Genomic DNA, 21,112 nt, shown 5'->3' on the forward strand with positions numbered 1-21,112 from the left:
TCAAGGGAGGCGAAATGAAGTTTCTTAACCGAACGTTTTTATATTGAAATCCATTTTGGTGCGGGAGAGGAAGGAAGAAAGGAAAAAGGAAAAAAAAAGTAAAAGTTTTGACATTGACGACGCTGCGGCTACTGTCGTTTTGGCTCCATCTTTGAACGTTGAACGAAACGAATTTTTTTTTAAATATTAAACTTAGTGACCGTAAAAAAGTTTTGAGAGATTCATGGAACCGACGAAAGGATCACATAACTTTCTATCTTCTTCTTTTTTTAGATTTAATAAGAAAACTTTCTTGGTGGAGTGGACGGGAAATAGGCTTGTTTGACGTCATGGGGGGGGGGGCGGTCTTTGCTAATGTTTCAATGAATCTTAGGCAGATAATGAAATTCATCCCGTATTACGCCACGTACTGTTCAAATAATACAATTAGACATATTGCTCCCTTTGGCAATGGCTTTGATCTATAAATCACTCCTTCCCTTTTTCGGTCGTTATTATATCGCTGGCCTGGTGCACACATGTAATATATGGCCGTTTTATACCAGTGCCATTCCGAAATGTTTTGGATCTATTCCGACAGTGGGGTTCCCTTAGCTGCGTGTGTGCCAGCCTTTGTGTCAATGCAACAGTGACATCTCAACACGCACAGAGCAACAGCAGCAACAACAACAACAATCTCATTCTTCTTCTTCTGCTGCTTGTAATTGACTGCGCTCGAATCCGATTCATCTGTTGCCCTGGCAGCCGACGTCATGCAGTGCAAGGGCGGTTTTGGTGTTGACCCAAAAGACGAATGAGCCCAGCCATTTTCCCACCACTTATTTGATTGAATCCGTGAGCGAACGAGTCACAGTGGCTGGCGACTTCTTTTTTCTTTCGGGAATGTCGGTGATTGTCGCAGCGGCAGCACCAACAGACTTAATAGTGACAGCTGTTTCTGTCTGTTGCCGATTAATCGAAAGCATTAACCCAAATCCCTCGCGACCAAGGCAATATTGATTTGTTTTTTCGACTAGGGTTTTTTGGCGTTCAGAGATTTGATTATGAAAATTTGGTTGCCGTTTGGAATCAAACGCTATTATTCCATTCTTTGATGCAATCCATCCCGTCGTAATTGTCTGATGATTCACGACGTCGTTTCGGCTGGGCCGACTCTAAGTCATGTCGCAACTCGCAGCAGGAAAAGAATAGACTGGCATCTCTACAGTCTTTAATCGAATTACATCAGTTTCCTTTAGTTCTTTTTCGTTTCTTTAGTCGAATTACTGCGGCCCGACTGTTTTTATTTATTTATCCTAACTTGGCCATTTTCAGGACTTGTTTTTTTTTCTATTTGTCCCTCTCTACATGTGATGCAATCATGTAAATGCTGACTGGAATTTGCACAACAACAGCGGCCTTCTGTCATCGTTGTTACGTCTGCCTTGACTCGATTAACGACTATTGTAATATCCTTAGCCACAGAACGAAAAAGAGAAACAAATAGGAGCCAGCAGGATCTTTATGGCGGCAGGACTTCCCGTCGGAACCCGCAGACCGCAAAATCAAGGGCAACCAACCCGGTTTGCTGTTACACACTTACACATCCTGTTCGCTCTGATATTGTAGACGTAACGACTGCACACACGAACGAGCGAGAGGAGACCCTGGGTTATATGAACGGTTGGTGGCGAGAGAGGAGAGAGTTTTTTCAAGATCAAATTTGTTTGATTTCATTTCAAGTGGAGGGAGGAAGAGGCGTGTTAGAGTAACAGATGCAACTACACGAGCGAGCGAACGAGCCAGAGTGTTGGCTGTTTTTTTTTCAGTTTTAATTGGATCGTCGGTGATGTCTGACTGTGCGTCAATCGCAGCAGCTTGTCATCAGAGCAGCCACAATCATCGAGTTCAATAGAGGAGTGGAACAGAATCCCCATTGAAGAGGCGATTGATCAAGGAATCGAATTACTTTTTCCCCCCTATTGTCCGCCACACAACCTGTCGAGTGCTCTCTTTTTGACTTTGAACAAGAGTTTCTACTTTTAATAACGGGTGAGTTGGACGACATATTTGCCTTGTTTGTTTATCGCATGTCAACCAAATTGAAAAGGAACGGGATTTCTCGCGCCGGGAATCTCGTTACCACGCGTCAAGGCTCTACGGTAAAAGTAGTGGTGAATTATCGTTCGGGACTGAATTGAAAGACGTCATGTTTGTTGAGGCTCACGAAAAGAAAAACGAAAGTTAAAATGGCAAGTGAGAAATGTGAAGGATCAAGTCGTCACGTCACATTTTGCAAACGAGATTCATGGTTTTTTTCTTCTTTCTTTTCGGCACGTCTCCCACGGATTTTTGCCCTCCAATCGCGGATGGACGGCGTTTCATTCAAGCCGATCCCGCGGGATAAATGGCATGTTATTTGTGCGTCCGTTGTTTTTGTTCTTTTTGCGCGCGGGTGTGGAAAGAAATGTGAAGTAAAAAAAAGGGCCGTCGCTCTGCGGCGTGATGGATGTCGTTCATCTTTTTCCTTCCGAATGCGGAAGAAGATGGAATATCCACTGTAGGGGAAAAGGGCGGGCAGAGTTGAAGAAGAAGAAGAGGGAAGGGATTGGCCATGGCATCCGCCTCCAGCTGGCGCGTTTCTCAAAACTCGTTTCAGTGCTACTCGACTATGGCAGCACTCCCTTCATCCACTCTGGCCCCGTCCACTTTACAATGTTTCATTGATGATTTATGCGCTCGATCGCGTTGAATAACACCCCACTCTGCTCTTCTCTTCTTTTTCTATGCGCGTTATGTGTCTGGATCGGGATCCCTTGGACGTGCTGATGGATTAGGATGGAGTTCGTGGCCGACGGCGCCGACAACTGCAGCCACTTGAACAGCGCCAGCGATCGGCTGATGGCGATCCTGCAGAACGGCCATCACATCAACACCAGCGCCGCCGACGCCAATGACCTGGGCATTTACAACGACATTTTTCTCAGCAGGTACGACAATCGAAATTGATTTTGCGCTCGGCCCTTTTTCGCTATTTTCCCCCGATGTGTCAATGTGCGTACGTGCTCGCCGAAAGTTGCGAAAGCCATTCCGAACGACGGTTTCCGAAACTGCTCGTTGCCACTGTTAAGGAAGTTGGCTGACTCCCACCCAGAGCTGAGCCAACTCGTTTTTCAAAGGAAACGGAAGTTGCCAGCAGCCGCCATGAACACGACGGATGATAATATGTCGCCCCTTTTCCTCCCCCGTCCCGAAGGTTGAACTTTTGGGAGGGGGAGGACACCGGCACGGAGGCAAAAAGCAAAAAGGAAATTCAATGCATCTGCAATGCTCACACGTGTGATCCTTTGATTGAGTCTTCTCTCTCTCTCGCGCGCGTTCTCTGATGTTTATCATGCACAGAAGTTGTATGTTGTACTTGTGAGTGAATGAACAAGTTTCCCTTTTCATTTGGTTCGCGGTATATCAGCTGTTGTCGCCGATTCTGTTGAAGCTAAATTGCTTCAATTGTGCGCCAGATTTGAATTTCCCGCTGAATTACATCTACACAAGTGTCTTGATCTATTTTTCTTTTGACGATTTGCAGGTCTTCCTTGGGACTGAGGCGCTTTTCGGGTGTCATGACGATCTTCATCATCGTGATGGGTGTGTTGGGTAACGCCTTGACTATCGCCGCGCTCATCAAGTGTCCGAAAATACGAAACCTGACGGTGGCTTTCATCACCAGGTCTTGTATACAATCTTTTCTTAGTGTACCAGCTGGGGGGAATAAGGTTTGCGTGTAGTGATTGCATTTAATTTTCGATAGAGGGCATCGACAAGCCAGGATCCCTTGACAAATGCACAAATTCCTTTGAAGGAAAGTGCCTGCCTAGTTGAGTGAGCGTGAAAAATTCCCCTTCTAGCCTTCCCTTTACGTACATGTGCCATTTAGATTCTCTTTTTTATCGGTTTTTCTTCTATAAAAGATCGGCCGCTTCGCTCGGTTGGTTGGTCGGGAATGTATGCGTGTATATCACGGTTGTTGACGTCTCCGCCGACAGCTTTAATGGGCAGCAAGAGCTACAAAGCAGAACGGGGGAGAGATGATTATTCATCCCTTGTGTGCTCTGCTGTGCTTTATAAAGGATCATTAAAGCTATTGCTGCCCCCGGGTGCTCCCACCCCCTCTCTCTCTGTCTCTCATTCGTTATTAGCCGCTCCGGCGAACATGGAAGGAGCCCGTAGAGTTCACTAGCAGCTCTGTATAGCTCTATATATCGCCCGGCAAATATAAATAAAACATGGTTGATGGTTTGCGGGTTATGTGTGTGTGCCGCTCTCCTTTTTGTATCCAGAATGAAGTAGGAGGATCCGATCCCACCCCCAAAAGTCTCTATATTATAGGCTTGACATATCTAAGCTAGTCTCTGATGGACGACCACTATCGATCTTGATGATGATGATGACGTTGAATGAATTTTTTCTTTCTTTTCTTTTCTATCCGATCCATTTTTCTTGACTCCTACCTTCATCACAGTTTATGCGTGGCGGATTTCAGCTTTTGCGTCATGGTGATGCCGTTTACCGCCTACCGTTTCCTCAACGACCGCAATTACTTTGGAGACGAAGACGTCATGTGCATTAGTACGTATATATTATACCCCAACATCCACCTTGTGTTCTTGATTTCATTTTTCGGGATTGTAATAGTCCCCAATGATCCCGAAATCCAACCAGAATCCTTAATTTTTTCCTTGGAAAAACCCTTTTGCCTCTCAGCCACTATTATATGTTCTGTATATTGTGTAGAGTTATTATTCATGTTTTCTTATCGATTTCTTTCTTTTCAATTCCATGATGTTTTTTTCTTTTCCCCTCCACTCCTCCTGGACAAACGAAAATATCCGCCGTAGTCTTCCCATTGGTTCAATACGCCAACGTCGGCGTTTCTTTACTCTCCATCGCCATGATCACCATTAACCGGTCAGTCGATTTATCTTGTTCTTTTCTTTATATATATCCTGTAAGAATTGCATTGAACCGTGGCGTGGCAAGGTGTGGTCGCTCTCTTTGGCTTCATTTATCATTATCACCTTGTCCTGTTTTGTAATGGCGCTTGCTGCACACACAGACCCAAATGTGAGACGGTAACTCTTTTCATACGGGACTAGACTTGAGTGGGAAATAATTATTATTCCAGGCGAGTGGCCATCACCGGGAGTTGTTTTGTGTTCAACAGCAGCAGCATAATTAGGGTTGTGAAAGGATCGACTAGTTAGGCATTAGGTCTCTCTTTTCTTTGACCGTTACCGTTGCGACAAAAATAAAAGAAGAGAGGGTGAGGAACCGTTTCTTTAGTGCATCCTCTATTCTGAAAAAAAGAAAGAATCGGCGTCGGAGTTAATGCCACACAATAGTTTCGCTCCTAGCAACCCCCAAAAAAGAAGCAAAACAAAGTGAAGTAAAAGCCCTGATGGATTTTCTAGGGGAATAAAGAAGACGGGTGCCGCCAAAATAAGAAGAAGAAGAAGAGAGCGCCGGTCGCGATCGGAATCGATTACAGACGTTCCCTTCTCTCTCGTCTTTGAATTCGGGAAGGATCACGTCTCCAGGCTCACTGGTTTCTTGACGGCTTCACATACATGGCCTAGAGAAATTAGATTGGCAATGGCAAGAACCCCGTGTTAAACCCTTTCACCACACCCACACACACACAGACAGAGGCAGAGATGGAAAACGCCAGGAGAATACCAAAGTTATTACAATCGAGATTTTTAAGCGTCGTAGACATCCGGTTTCTGATTAGAATTGTCATTCAGTTGAGATTTCCAGTGACGTCTGACATTGCCTCCTCCCTATATCCAACACCGAGCGATTTCATATTCTTGGCGTCGCTTTGCACGTCTTTGCATTATTGATCGATTTACATCAACGAAATGGCGTGAAAAATAGAAGAAGAAGATAGTATAAGCGAGAAAGAGAAATCAACCCAAGATATTTTTATTAGTAAAATGTTACGGTCGCCGGGGAAAACGACACGTGGGATGTGCGATCCGTCACTCTCCTTGTCCAGTCCCATAGTCTTTGATATGGAGGGGGGTCGTCTGATGCGATTTGGGCAGGCGCCGGGGCCTAAAGTTTTATTGCCGCGACGTGGGATCTCTTATTTGACATCTATCGTTTTTTTGTTTTCCTGTTTTACTCTGTAGCGGAATGGATTATTTTAGGGTGGGATTGACACCATTTTCCAGACAGGTCCCTCTACAATTCCAATTATAGCAGGCCAGCAATAATCAAATGAAAATCTCGATAGAACCTCCCGCGGGTGCTTGTTCAATACTTGTATGTGTGCCAGCTCTCCGTTGATTGTGCGTCATGTTGTGTATGATGCCATTTTGGAATTCTCTGAGCGCACAATTCAATTTGCCAATGGATTGACACGTCGCTGGCTACCGGGGGTGCACACACACACGCACGAAGCAGAGAGAAGTCAGAGAACGCGGGGGTCATCCATCCATCAAAATATCCGCGATTAATGCGTCCAGTGTGGAATGGCTAATGGGGTTAGTTCCGGGGCGTGCCCACGTGTGCGGGGGGGGGCATGGCGTTGCAAATATTTTCCCAACCGGCGACATACGGCTTGATCAATGATGGAAACTACTACACGATTTAACATGTGCATATTCTTATTCTTTTTCTCTGCTCAAAAAGATTCGTGATGATTGCCTATCCGCATTGGTACAAGAGAATCTACACCCGTCGCAGCGTCGCCGGAATGGTGGCCTTTGCCTGGATTTTCTCCATTTCCACGCTGATGCCCACCTTGTCTGGTCGATGGGGTATGTGTGTCTGCACGCCACAGTAAACCTAATGACATTTCCTATCTTGTGTGTACAAGATAGGAGCTGTTTCTTCTTCTTCTTTTTCTTTGTCAACTATTTCGGTCCTTCAAATTTCCCCTTCTCCTCCATCGCCACATTTCAAAACTCGGCGGGACGGAATAGACGAGTATTTCCGTTTCTGGGAGGGCGGATCCGACTGGCAAGGTCCGTTTAAATGTATACGATGACGTTCCGTGGGTACCGAACGTTGGCGGGCATTTTCTTCTTCTTCTTTCCGTGTGCGGGGGTGGCGTGAATAATAACTGTCGACAGCGTTCGTGCACCCGGTGCAAAATGCGGTAAAGGGTAAAAGGGAAAAGAAAAGAATGGGGAAATGTGACGGACGAGAAGAATGAGCCAACCGTAGAGTTCTGCCACGCTTCCACACAAAAAAAAGAAAAAAGAAAACTCGGAAGCGGGCAAAACTGAGAGTTCCCCTTTACGGTGATGTTGCTACCGCACTATGCGACTCGCTATCATTTCTCAACGTCAGCCGCATCCCCGAGTTTTCTCTTCTCTCCTCCTCCGCACAGCAGTTGTTGGCCTATTTTGTTGTTATTTTATCTCGTTTTCTTTCGATTGATCGATTCAGACCGTATCCTTGTATTTCTAAACAACAAAAGCTAGAGCACTGACGTCACGAATCTATCCACGCCAATTACGATCGTTGCACCTCCGGCCATAAAAGGCAGAGAAAGCGGAAAAGGGCCGGGAAAAAGAAGGAGAGTTTCGTGCTAAATTGGTTTCAAAAAAGACCGACACTATAGGTTTCATCCTGCCCCCATTTTTTGGGTGCCTCTTTTATTCTTTTTAAAAACAAACAAAAACTATGCAATTGCCCCCGTCTAGCCGGGCGATATGTTTTTTTTTTTTTTTTTTTTTTCTTCTTCTTCTTCCGCCAGTTGAGACTTAACGAGATTTCAAATAACATTTGCTCTTGTTGCCCAGGGAAATTTGGTTTTGATACTTGTCTGGGTTCGTGCTCCATCGTCGGATCCAAAGGCCCGAAAACGACATTGTTCCTGATCGGATTCCTCACACCCTGTTTGGCTATCGTTATCTGCTACGCCGGAATCTTTTGGACCGTGAACAAGTGAGCGGATATCTTATCTTGCTCTGGGCATCATTTGAGCCCCCCCTCACCCATTGACGGCGGACGTTTCTTTTTTTTTTCTTTTCCAGGTCGAGAACGAGAGTTCAGGGACATGCCGGAACGACCGCCGCGGCTCCCGGTCGCACTGGAAGCGATTGGCGTCTGACTAAAATGATCCTCATCATTTTCGTTTCGTTCATCGTCTGCTACTTGCCCACCGCCATCATCAAGATTGTGGACAAGGAAGTTAAACGTGCCGGTAAGTGGTCACATTTTCGACTAAACAAATTACCATTGTCCATAGTGTGGGAACTTGTTCGGCATTGAACACGTTTTTGTTTTGATTTGATTCCCTACATCTGAAGATGCCCACGTGATCAGTTACGTCTTGATCTACTTCTCGGCCTGCATCAATCCCATTATCTACGTGACGATGAACCGACAATTCAGACAGGCGTACAAAGACGTCCTCTTCTGCACCGGCTGGACAACGGAAACAAAACATTTCACCAATAGCGCATCGGGTAGGCTACTTGTGTCTGTGACAATCTTGTTTTGTAGGGGATGCTCACGTCATTCCCCCCGTTTTATCCACGGGGAAAAAATAGAAAAAAGTCGTGTCATGTTCTTGTTTGCTGGCTAGAAAGGCTTACACGGCGCAGTCAACAGGACCGCCATCTCGAATGCATCCGTGGCGATGACGTCTGCTGTGCACCACCCGGAACCAGAGCGACTCGCTGCCAGCCAAAGTAAACGAATCTCCAGCAATCCAGTCGACATTCCTCTCCACCGATTGAGTAACGCCTGTTGATCAGCAGCACTACATCATTATCAAGTCGTATATAGAGTCATTAATAAGCCTTATGCTCCTCGCGATGGCCTTTGATTTCAGTTACATTTTGGGGGGGATTGTTTCGTTAGATATTTTTTAAAATTATTATTAAACGACGACATGAATCCTAGTGGGTAGGAATGACAGGGAGAACTCGTCTCACACACGAAGATAAATTGGTCATTTCCTTATAGACTGAGCGCAATTCCGTGTCTCCCCAATTCCCCATGTCTCATACAAACGTTGACGATTGACGTGTAATAAAAACGGAAAAATGTGGCGACGTCGATTATTCGAGCCTTAAGTTGGTTTTGGTTGGTCACAGTAAAAACGTTAACTGTCGGTTGATCCTTGAAAGCGGACGACATGTCTGGCCTAGTTTGATGCGAATACGTGATCCTTTAACAGCATTCGTGTGTGTATAGCAAATGTTCGAAATGATCCCCCCCCCCACTAGGAGATAGCGTCAGTAAATTGAAGTGCCTCTCACTTTCATTCTGTTCCACAATGCAGAGAGTATCACGCCACTGTGCGTGAAAAGGATTTGCGTGCAAATCCTTGACGATACAGATATCCTCGCCAGCTACATATCAAACGGACACCTTCGCTCGCTTTGTGGATATTTGCAATAATCTATTCCAAGGTACCCCCCACGCTTTTATTTTTTTATTCTCTTTCATTCTAGTTCTGTAGAATTACGACATGTAAAGCGTTTCAGGCGAATCCAAGCCCCATGGCGTCATCCGAAATGCTTTTAGAATATTCCCAAAAGAGACGTGTTCAAACCGAAGTGAGTCGTGAAATGTTGGATCACATTCCACTTGGGGCACACAAACTTGAGCTTACTTCCTGTGAATATGTTTAGGAAGAAGCTTTTCTTATTACGTATACTCTCCAACGGTTAAGAATAAGTGACTTAATGCAACGGCAATGAACGCTGACGCTGCCCTTAATCTTTAATCAAAAACTTGATTGGATGTAGGTGTTAATATTTTAGTAAGCACTCGTAACCCTGCAAAAAGTGCACTCAGCCTTTTACGTGAAAATTTAGTCATTTTCCATAAAGGTCTTTGCTCATTGGGGACGCGCTCTGGATTCTATATTCAGCATTAGACCGATGAACGTTTTTTTAAATATCTTTAGTGATCCGATTAAAGGGGGAAAAACGCCGAATGACTGCGCTAAAATCCATTTAGATTTCTCGATTTTGCATGGTATCGTGTCTGTTCTCAAATATTAGGAGAACTCGATTATTCATGCATAATGCTGTGATGACCCACCCCATAGAGGGGACGCCCTTTCAGTGTTTTAGTAGATACACTCAAGATATCGGATAGATGCAAGATGAATGATGGAGATAAAACTTGGCTGTCGCGCCCAAGTTTGGCACAGAAAAGTGCCAGTATTGATTTTTGCGATTCATAAAGCGCGGCAGTATAAAGCCAACAGTGTGCAGCAACGATCCAACTAAATCAAATTCAAGTTTCGAAATTCGAAACTCGATTCATTTTCATTTTTTTACTGAAGATTTATGTAAGAAATTGTCGAAACTGCAGCCTTTGCAAATGTGCTTTTTGGTGCACATAGTTTCTACAATCTCCCAAATTTTATGTATTATTTCATGGCAGTCTACAGCGCTGCAGTAAGAAAAAAGAGCCCTTTGAGGCAAACAAATCTGTGCGAGCTGATTCGATTTTGAACTTGTATACACAAGAGCAGCTCTTTGGTTTTAGTGCTGCGCCGCTACAGCTCATTAGCAGTTTAACATCAGCATTTCGTGTAACAGACCCGTCATTCCCGGAACTTTTCCCTCTTTACTGCTTTGCGTTCAAAGGACGTTAACGTTTAAGTCGAATGTTTGTTTTTATTATTTCTCATTTTCCCTTTCAGCAATATTTCGTAAAGCTTTTGAAGGCAGAAGTCATCAGACTGACGGCTTTTTTTTAAAGATTCGTTCAGTGTTTTGGAAGTTTGGCCATAATCAGTTCTAAAGATAGCATTGCATGTGTAACTCTCTATCTATAAATGTCGACTATTCGTGGTTGTCGACGTAAATCCTAAATAGTAATGCATGTCAGTTCGCCTCCCGGTATCGAAGTTGATTTTACTCATTAGAGCGTCTTGCGGAACGTACGGAAACGGATTGGACGTCGTCTTAAGACCAAGAGCAGCCATAGTTCATTATCAGTTTATTGGATAAGATCCATCTGGAGTTCAGACGGTCCCTTTCGCGGAGATTACCAGTCATTATCAAGATACGGTAGTCACTGAAGGAAGGAGTCAGGAGCTAGGAACAAGTTTCCTAGTGGCCCAAGAGACAAGTTGCCATTTGAGAGACATACCGGGAAAGTTAAGGATAATAACGACAGGCCTGATAAAGGACAGTCGTGCCATATATAGTAGAACAATCTGAAATGAGAGATCCATCCAATCTGTCTGCAGACCACTAGACAGACCCCTTATACTTGCGGTCGATGGAATATTAAATGGAGGTCCAGCAACTTTTCTTAATAAATTATACCCATTCATTTTTGTCACTGGCATACACGGCAGTCAGAATCAATCAACATTTTTCATTTCATCTATATATAGTCTTCTATTTGTGCAATTCAAGGCCTACTGTATTTATTTTTATCCTCCATACCTTAGCCCGTGTGTATTCTTTGATGCCTCTGGAGATTTTGAAAGCAGGACCCGCATCAAACACAAATGACTTGTTCCACGTGGCTTCATCTTCCGCATCAAAGTTATCTTTCCCGAGAGTCGAGCATGTCCGAGTGCCAAAGAAACGCACTGGAAATAATAACCATCTATGAACTGGTCACGTTTGAAGAGGACGATGGCTAGCTGCTTATTACTACTGCTACGGAAACACAAAAAAGAATTGGATAAATAGGCCTACAGCATCTCCAAGTGAATGAATTCTAAACTTTTCTGTTTCATCATCAACGAAATTTTACTTTTTTTTGTTTGTTTCCGGCAGATCTCAGACTACTCATTTTTCACTTCCTTCGATATATAGAATATACGTCATAGTAGCACTAAAATGAATAGAGCAACTATCGGAACAACCATAGTGTGCATGCGGTTTTTTATTCTGAATATCTGATTATCTGATGACCTTGTACAGCCTCATCAACTTCATTTTTGCAAAATAAATGTTCTTTATTAGTGCCTCATGTATTTCAACAATTATTTTTTTATCGTTGCTATCGCTATTCCTTGCTACTATAACCATTCTTGTTTTCTCAGTTCTCATCGTTGATTGAAACTTCTTTGCAGTTAGTAAAATAATTAAAATAAAAATAATATAAAAAAACTTGGCCGAATATAAATATGCTGAATAATTCGTGAGTGGATGCTAAGGGCTGTCACTAGGTGGCTATTTCAGTGTGTTTAGGGATTTATTTATTCAGCCCTAGTGTGTTGGTAGAGAAGTAGGGGGGGGGGTCATCAAATTGTCGAGATCAGCAGACGACATTCATCGACAAAAATTCTTTTTCTTCGAGACGCTGTCCGAGAAGGTTACCTTAGCCATTGGATCATGGCGGCTTTCTTTCCTGACGTTTTTCGTCAATGGTAATTCTTGTTTTATTTTTTAAGTTTATTGAATTAAAATTTTTGTGTGCCGTCTGGTGAATTTACGGGTTACATGTTAAAGACTTTGTTTCTTAAGAGTTTTTATTGTTCTAAATTAACAGCCTGGTGAAGTCTGAGCTTCTTCATACATTACGTGTACGTGATCGCTGTCTTGTCATGAAGAGGGTCTCCACTAATTTGCAAGACAATTAAGATGAAAAGAGGAAATTTGAAAAGGTAATTGAAATACTTAACATGCTAAATTGAGAAGGCAATCTAATCTAGTAGCATTATTAGCATTTTGTACTTGAGGTTGAAGACAAGTGACATCTTATTTCGGGTTTCCATGTAAGACAGCTTTTGTGAAAAGTGTTGTTGGTATATAATGGATCAATTTATAGAATTTTGCATTAATTAAGTCTACATATGTGTGCTTCATTTTCTTGTTCTTAGCTTTTCTTTAAATATTTGAAAATATGATTGGTTAATCATTTCTTTTTGTCTTGTAGGGTTCCTTGTTCGGTTTGAGCTGTTAATGGTGTGTATTGCAGTCATTCCGTCGAGAGATGCCCTGAGATAACTACTAAGACTTCCCTCACATCATCGTCCTTTTAAATGGAGATGCTGTCCGAGAAGGCTTGGATTGGCCATTGCAGGCAATTTTCTCTCGACATTACAAGTTTTAGAAATGGTAATAATTACTACCTTTATTCCCTAAGGTTATTAAATTTTAATATATTGTGTAGTAAACTAATGGGATCATGGTTTTTAACTTCTACTTGCATGGGTATTTACTAATGGTTATATTTTGAATAGTTCTTTAATCTAATGGTTTAATTTCTACAGTCATAAGGTATGCTGTGCATTTTCCCCAAAATGTCGTCTCTTGGTTCATGTTGCACGTTTCGTCACATTAAGAAGTACTTAGGAATAATAATAGAAAATAATGTTGATTAATTTTGAAATCTGAAGACTTTGTTTCTAAATTAAAATTCTATGACTTTGTTTCTGAAGTTAATTGAGTTTTTATTTTTCTAGTAACAGTCTGGTGAAGTCCAAGCTTTTCATTGCGCTTCGTGTACGTGATCGCTGCCGTTTAATGAAGGTTCTCTAAGTGGGTCTCCGGCCTCTTAGACTTGTTGCAGCGAGCTCTGGTGAAGGATGTGGTGAGCTGTTGCATGACGACCATGTGCTGGTGTGGGGAAGTGCTGGAATGTATCTGTGGTATTGGTTTGAGTTATTTTCATTGCCTTAAATATTAAGTGTTTGAATAATTCATTTTATGTATGTTGGCTAAAGTTAAACTTGCAGTTTTTGTTTTGCTTTGTAAATTTTTTCATTGAAATTTTTTTCACATTTCAAAGTGTTCTGTTCATTGATGTTCTTTTCTCTATAGGTTTCCATTGTCAGTTAGATGTATGAGCTAATTATGTTGTTGCTCTGTGGTATGCAGTTCATGTTAAGGTAAGAGATTCCTTTCTTATCCATTGAATTTGAGACAATGGCAAGGTCTAAGCTTCATTGCTGTCATGTAGGTGGTTTTGTTGCAGCCGCTGCTGCTGAAAGGGAGTCCAAGTCGAGTTGAGCTGCAGCTTTTGAAGCAGTTAACAATGCTGATGTTATTCTGAAATGTAACATCAATGAAGACATCTTGAAATGGTAATTTGATGGTGATATTGGGTTGTAAAAGGGGGAGTTTCATTAAGTCTAATTTAAATATTATAGTGGGTATGGAGTTTTTCTGAAAAATACTTGCTTGCTCAACTAGCTTTTGCTGAATTGTAATCTTTTTTATTTAACTAGAACATAATATTCCTTTTTCCAAATCTTCTGATGCAACCTTTTCTTGTAATTTTAAACATGTGCTGCTCGGATTTAATTTTTAATTTAAACTTGACGTGACTTTTCCTTCTTTTTTTCCATTACATGTTTTTTCAGGTGTAAATGTTAATTAATGACTTCTCTCTCTCTCAACAGGTCTTGGTGAAGACGTCATCATCGATCTTCTGCATACAGTTTTTGTTATCAAGAAGTGGAAGTAAGACTTGAAGCAAAGCTGCAAGAAAATAAATGGTAATTTGCCTGAGATATTATTTGTGACTTGGGAAGTGTTTAGTTTTTTATTAAAATGTTGTGTTCTGTCTTAGTGAAATTCATGGTTTTCCTGTCTTATCTAATATAATAACCCTGTTTTTTCTCATAGGTATCGACGTTAATGTGCAGTGGTTTTACAGTCCGACTCCTGTTCAAACTGTTGCTTTCCTGAATTTTGCCGGAGTCCTTGCAGTAGCTGATCCTGAAGTTATGATGTCGGGGTTATTCTGGAGTAGCTGTTGTTGATGTCTTAATTTACTGTGCAAGTTCAATTCGGGTTGATAAAAATATTAATATCCATGTAGTATGTGATATAGTAACCTTAAGCTATTTTGTTATCCATTGTGGTATGTTGTGAACTGATCTTGGTCTAAACATAAGTTGTGCTTCCTGATATTTCCCTCACCCATATTTATCAAATAACTCTTAAATAATGGGATGTAAAAGAAAAGTTGAAATTTTTCGTTGTGCGTTGGAAATTTATATGATATATTTTCCACAATTACATGTGAAATGCCAAAATAAATAGAAAAACAACCAATTTTATGAAACTAAAAATTTACCTTAATTAATCAAAATAATAAATTTAATACAATACATATAAATCAAGTAAATACAATTACACGTAATTTATTAAAGTTAATGTAATTATACTTAAGTTAAATCATTTAAGTTAATTTAATTAAAGTTAATTCATTTAATTACTACAATTTTAGGCCAAAATGCATGAAATTTAATAAACAAAGCGTCCGGTACAAGACAAATGTTGTTCTGTGCAAATTTTAAAGCAATTTATACCCAAATAAAACAAACCTAACAAACTCCTTTTTGTCTCATTTGGGTGATAAACTGCTTTTGAAACTCGCACATACAGTCAATCAAGACAGGGGGAGATACTGCCTTAATTGACTGCAGCCAGGGACAACGGTTAAGACATGGCCAATGGTTAAGAGAAACCAGAAAAAGAGCGAAGAGTTGAGGAACAGTTATTACGAGAGCGATTAACCATAGTAGGCTTCCGGCTTAGACATCAAACAACTATCAGTCTTGAATTACAGCTTTCTCTTATCAGTTTTCACCAATGGATGAAGTCCACGATAAGTAGCAAAGGAGTTACCCTGTTGACAGAATGAACATTTATTAGGATGACAATAATTTTAAATTAGATTTTAGCGACAGAAAAGCAATACCTCAAATCAAGAGGGCCTGTTTCAGGAAGTAAAAAGGGATATTCAAGGGTAGCAGCCAATGGGTTACCAAACAAAGGACCTTGTTGACTGTATAGTCATTGCCCTTTTTCTTCAAAGGACATGACTCACCCTGTAAATAAAAAATATAAAATTAAGTCACCTTGTTATAATTTGTGTCATCAATGTGCTATTAGATAGACGTCAGTACAGAACAATACTTTAAATACATATTAGACTGAAACAAAGAAAGTTTGGTGACATGAACAATAAACTTACACACAAAACCACCAATCAGTTATCCAAGGTTCTCTAGAAGATGGAATGAGAGATTGGTCCATGCTGGGGTTGGTGCAAGTCTAATAGAATCAGTCGTAATTAAGATGAATCCTAATAAAAAATGAGACAATATATGTTTCAGCAATACTTGATTAAGCTAGTGTTGGTTACCTCTGTCATTTGGATGACACATTCAGTAGGATCCCAGGATTTAAACACAGTAGTTGACAGTAGGCTGCATTCCCCTTTCACATTTTCTCCTGGAAATGAATGAGAAATATTAAGGTTATTAAACACATATATGGAAAAGAACACATGCCCAACAAATTGCACACAAAATCTATCCAATTTACATACGAATTCCTTTGTAATTGTCGAAGAAAATAGCTGTAGCTGAACTGTTGACAACGAGCCGCCATAAGCACATATCAACACAATATTCTTTCACGCCATCTATTAGACACGTTCAAAACTCACTATCTAAAGGACCGGCTTTAGATAGTCACAAAAGTCACAAAAGTAATCAAAAAGACCATTTCTGTTTGCTTAAACTGGCAAGGAGTGCTTAGAATTGTGCAGAGAATAAAGCTCACTTGCTAGTTTTATGCAAATTTTCCGGAAGTATACCGGAAGTAGTCGATAGCGCCTTAACCATTGGGCTGCCGACAAAATAAACCAGATATTCGTGATCTCCATGAAATTTGGGGTCGATTAGATGTGATTAAAACGAAATCCAGATTTTGGCCAAAATCGAGAATTTTCCTGAACTATAGTTCAGGAAAATTTTCAAAACCGGAAGTACGAAAACGTACAAAAAAAAACATGAACTTTACCACAAATTTGACGAGGATCACGAATATGTGGTTATTTTGTGCGTCGAATGAATATTAACTGAACTACTGACTGAAAAGTAGAAAACCGGAAGTAGAAAAAAAACACATTATTAAAAATCTAACAAGTGAGCTTTGTTGCTGAAATAGAAACTGACAGTTATCACCCAAAATTTTTTAAAAGTAGCATTGAGAAAATTCTACAGAGATGTGCAAAGTAAGCGTATTTTAACTGATTCTAACAGGTAAAAAATGATCATGGGCTATGCCGGATTGCCGTCTAGCGTCAGAAAGAATAAACGTTTAAATGTAACATGAAAACAATGTCCGCTCTAGCTCGTTGACACTCAATTAAGAAATTTACAAACAAAGGTAACAAATAACTTTCATACTCACGTAATATTCTCCCTGCCAAATTTCACCAAGAAGCCACCACGCAGCATCACACATGACAAATCACAACAGACGAAATCCCCAAGGTGTTAATGGATGCCAGTCCAACTTTTACAACACTTCTTCAACACTGAGGAGAAGGCACTCAAGATATCCGATTATCCGTTCATGTTGTCTGCAAGTGATTCTAGACGTTTCAGCACCTGCTGCCTGCTGGGCAACAGTGCTGGACAGCAGTGGATTGGTGAAAGGAAAACAGTAAAACACCCAGTTGGTAAGGTAACCCTGCCAGTTATTCAGAATGTGTTTCTATTCATTGTGGACACTACTAGGCTATGTCTACAAGCCAATACCAAACGTTCAGTCAATCACAAATTATGGTGAAGATGAAAAATCCATTCCACACTACTGTCTTACAACAACAACAGCAGATGTTCCTGGCTCATTTGATCCTCACTCTAGGGACTGGGCATCTAATTAAATTAATAATCACCTGTATCACCCTTTTAGCTTTATTCCTGTCATTCTGCACTTGACCTTACCTGTGATATATCTTTCTTTTTTTCTGTAGGTTTCGATGGCCATTGATAATTGGAGAGCAGCATTGGAATGTGACAGTTTGACTGGGCTAAAAGCCCTACTAAATAGATTCCTTTTGGGAAACTTCGTCTGTTCCTAAGTTACACCATACTCATCTTAAGTTAAAAGTTACTTTAAAAAACCCAAACAAATTCAAATTAGGATTTTGAGGTAGTTTTAACTGGTTTTAAATAACACAAAATTTTGCTAATGATTATTATTGCATTCTTGGATCAGTGTTTTCAGAAAATTTCAGCTGAAGTTGACCTAGGTTTAGGTGCAGAATCCAATATCTCAAGCTTTGTCTTTAAAGCCAAATAGTTTCTATTTGCAAGTTACTTATTCTATCCAGCATTTAAAATTATTACTGTGGCATATAATAAGTATCACATTTCACATTTCAGGTTAACTTTTTGCAATCAAGTCGTAGTAAATCTCCAAAATATTTCCCAGATCCAATTCTATGCTTATGTTGAGGACAATTGCAAGCTATACTACTAAAGTGATTGTGGTGAACACCATTTGCTGAGTTATAATTTAGGAAAATGCAAGATATTGATACATTTGAGGTTTTGCATGCTGTAGTATTATCATTGTGATGTGATCATAAATTATCACTTTTATATGAAACAACTTCTCATAAAATTTCCTATATTTAATACTATACATAAGATTTCCAACTCTTCTAACTTCAAATTTATCTACTAATGAAAAATAGCTGATCATTTTCAGGAAAACTCAAACTCAACATGCAATAAATTTTAATTGAATCTTAAACAATAAACATCTTTAGCTCTCTCCAACCCGACGAAATTGGAACGAAAAAACACATAACAAATTCTAAGAAATATATCTAGCTCACTTCAAAACCGTTAACATAAGACAATGGTACGCTGCCACCTTACTATAAAATTGAAGGCGCTGTGTAGTAATACTTTGCCGCCTCAGATGTGGTTGTGCAGATCGGGTGTCTTTGGGGCAAAGAAGGTTATGTTGTAGTATTCCGGTGCCTTCGTGGTGTAACCTGGGGCAGCGTAGGTTGCAGTGTAGTACTTGGGCTTTGGTGTAGTAGTCTACCACTTCGGCGGTATAATAAGCTATGTCGAGTTATAATATAAAGTGTAATAATCGCCTTTTCTCTCCTTGGTGGTGTAGTACTTTGGAGCCGTGGTGTAATAAGATGGAGCAGCGTTGGTTGATGTCGAGTAATAAAGCGGCAGTGTTGTGCTTTGATATCCCCCATACCCAGGAGACATCGGTACACCAGATGTCTTGTCGACCCAGCCATCAACGATTCAACATCCAACAGCAGCACAACGCCATAGTTTACTAGACAATAAATAATTCAAACATTAATATGCAATAATAACTGACATTCAACCAAATCCATAGGAAATGATACCAGTCGATTATTTTAATTAACGAAACATTTCCCGGAAACATCGATTTAGAATTTGTGCCCGTACGTGCTTAACTAACAGAATACTATAATTAACTTAAAGACCATAAATAAAGAAATAAAACAAAATACACGTGATTTTCAAAAAATTGATGACAAGACACGAAGTCACTAACTTGAAAGTTGAAAGTAGCGCTGCTTAATGGGCATATAGGTATTTCATTACTGATTGTCTTGTCACGTTATTGATAAGTCTATATTCAATATTTACTAGCATTTTAACAAATAGTAAAAAGTAGCATTCATACAAAACTCTACATAAAACGTAGAATATTTACCCATGATTGCGAATTGGTTGTACGATGCGATGAAGGAGGCAGTTGGTGACAGACAGTGCACTACAGTTGTTGCCGTGTCGGAGGTGATCACTGACCTAATTTCTGTGGCCGTTTCTCTCTCCTTTTAAACGATTTCTTTCTTATCCTGATCCACATATTAAGCCTTGCGGCTATTGTACCTACTTGATAATAACACGTGTCGTCCTCACCCAACCTCTCCGCCGTCGCATGACACGTTTTCCGTAATGATCTCTGTGACCTTCGAGTGGGAAGGATATGCAAATTGGCCTTTTCTTCTTTAGGTTGACGTTGCTGGGGATGGGTCTACAAAACCCAATATCAAAATGAATACCAAATGGCTGAGCCTTGCGGCTATTGCACCTGCTTGATAATGATGCAAAACGTCCAGTTCTCACCCAACCTCTACACTACCGCATTGACAGTTTTACACGTAATGTTCCCCGCGACCTTCAAGCGTGAAAGACATGCAAGCTGACCGGCCGGTCGGCAGGTTTAACTCTACAATGGTAATTGAAAAATAATTAATTCACACTGCATTAGTTGGAACATGTTGAAAATATACCAAAATTTAATTTAAAACATTCTAAAGTAACGTTCAAGCAGAAGCTTTTTCGTTCCTCTAATGAAAATGCTTAGTAAAATATTGACCTAAAGTTCCAAGCCATCTTCACTCCTCTGTGACGGGCGACTTCCCTGGCCGGTTTTAGTCCATGCCTATGTTGCCGGTTTTGGTCGCCCCTTTCTTCTTAGTGCGACATGCACAGAGGGTTCGAACTTACAAAGCGAATTCGCTAAAGGATTTGGGGCAGTTTGTGCGGAAAAACGAGTCATACACCCAATCAGGCGAGTTATTCTTGGGGCCATGATGGAAATCTTGAACGACATCGGGCTAGATGTTTCACTTCGTGATACGGTCGAACTCAATTGACCGTAAAGATGATGGAATTCCATCACCTTTGTGTTTCTAGATCTTTTGAAAAGAATAAAATACTGATAAAGCTATGGATTCAAGAGAAATAAAAGAAATAAAAATGTTTCCTATTACCTGGTGCTTTAGGCCACTGGTATAATGTCGGTGATAAAGGCTTGTTGCCGTTGGCTACAGCTACAGCGATCTTGTTCAGCTGGGCCGGAAACGCTGAAATCGGAAACGCGACCCTATGCGTTTCATCAACGGACGAAGATACTTTAAAAACCAACGAAAAATAACATAATAGACTATATCAACGAAAATTTCATAATAATCACAAAATCTAATAAATTAATCTTTTACCCGCTTTTATCACCGTTCAGTTTCGAGATCGACTGGAGCAGTGGCTTCAGATGTCGAATGGTGAGCCGACAACGATCTCATTTGGTTTCGATTTGTATGCCCGTGGGAAATGCGGATGAGGAGTAAAGATTTCTTCCCTGGATTCCCAAATGGCGGGGTGAAGTAGGGAGGTTGCTCCTGGGCGAGAAAAAAGTAGATTTGACGTTTGAACTGCGCGCGCAAAAGAATTTGAATCTTTAGAGAAAGGAGATCGACCGCTGGTTTTAGAAATATTTCTATCTAAACATTAAATAAAAATTTAATTATAACAAAACCTAATCTTATATGGGCGTGGCGTATGGCGCGACGACTTTGGTGTGGCGGAGGCTTCCTG

At 40.7% G+C, this 21,112-nt stretch overlaps 1 protein-coding gene and 2 long non-coding RNA genes across 14 annotated transcripts in view; 2 read left to right on the forward strand and 1 right to left on the reverse strand.

Annotated features, from left to right (window-relative positions):
- Positions 1-9,046, forward strand: part of LOC124194272 (G-protein coupled receptor moody-like) — a 16,736-nt gene extending 7,690 nt beyond the window's left edge. Inside the window, exons 1-10 of one of the 3 annotated variants that reach the window (XM_046588381.1) lie at positions 1,601-2,031; positions 2,817-2,969; positions 3,566-3,706; positions 4,499-4,605; positions 4,875-4,944; positions 6,673-6,800; positions 7,791-7,935; positions 8,025-8,194; positions 8,301-8,459; positions 8,583-9,046. In XM_046588381.1, the coding sequence (XP_046444337.1) occupies positions 2,818-2,969; positions 3,566-3,706; positions 4,499-4,605; positions 4,875-4,944; positions 6,673-6,800; positions 7,791-7,935; positions 8,025-8,194; positions 8,301-8,459; positions 8,583-8,746 (1,236 nt within the window). In that variant the 5' untranslated portion in view covers positions 1,601-2,031; position 2,817 and the 3' untranslated portion in view covers positions 8,747-9,046. Of the gene's footprint in view, positions 1-1,600; positions 2,032-2,816; positions 2,970-3,565; positions 3,707-4,498; positions 4,606-4,874; positions 4,945-6,672; positions 6,801-7,790; positions 7,936-8,024; positions 8,195-8,300; positions 8,460-8,578 lie in introns of those variants that run through there. The other 2 variants (XM_046588383.1, XM_046588382.1) reach the window with 2 other exon arrangements.
- A 3,182-nt stretch (positions 9,047-12,228) lies between these two features.
- On the forward strand, positions 12,229-14,978 carry LOC124194273. Of its 7 annotated transcripts, none has more exons than XR_006874695.1 (10): positions 12,229-12,346; positions 12,469-12,583; positions 12,856-13,037; positions 13,093-13,133; positions 13,193-13,266; positions 13,385-13,570; positions 13,743-13,810; positions 13,882-14,005; positions 14,324-14,419; positions 14,550-14,978. It is a non-coding gene; the product is annotated as an uncharacterized LOC124194273 (long non-coding RNA). The 7 variants fall into 7 exon arrangements; XR_006874696.1 differs by having other exon boundaries at positions 13,193-13,199; XR_006874698.1 differs by having other exon boundaries at positions 13,193-13,199; positions 13,391-13,570.
- An 864-nt stretch (positions 14,979-15,842) lies between these two features.
- Positions 15,843-21,112, reverse strand: part of LOC124194279 — a 33,508-nt gene continuing 28,238 nt past the window's right edge. For 2 of the 4 annotated variants that reach the window (XR_006874703.1, XR_006874702.1), the window contains 7 exons: positions 20,740-20,916; positions 20,512-20,652; positions 20,115-20,436; positions 19,446-19,964; positions 17,133-19,037; positions 16,078-16,166; positions 15,843-16,017 (listed from right to left, as the gene is read on the reverse strand). This is a non-coding gene — a long non-coding RNA (uncharacterized LOC124194279). The remainder of the gene's footprint in view (positions 16,018-16,077; positions 16,167-17,132; positions 19,038-19,445; positions 19,965-20,114; positions 20,437-20,511; positions 20,653-20,739; positions 20,917-21,112) is intronic. The other 2 variants (XR_006874701.1, XR_006874700.1) reach the window with 2 other exon arrangements.

The sequence above is a fragment of the Daphnia pulex genome, chromosome 5, assembly GCF_021134715.1.
Source record: "Daphnia pulex isolate KAP4 chromosome 5, ASM2113471v1".
In the NCBI taxonomy this organism is placed as follows: domain Eukaryota; kingdom Metazoa; phylum Arthropoda; class Branchiopoda; order Diplostraca; family Daphniidae; genus Daphnia; species Daphnia pulex.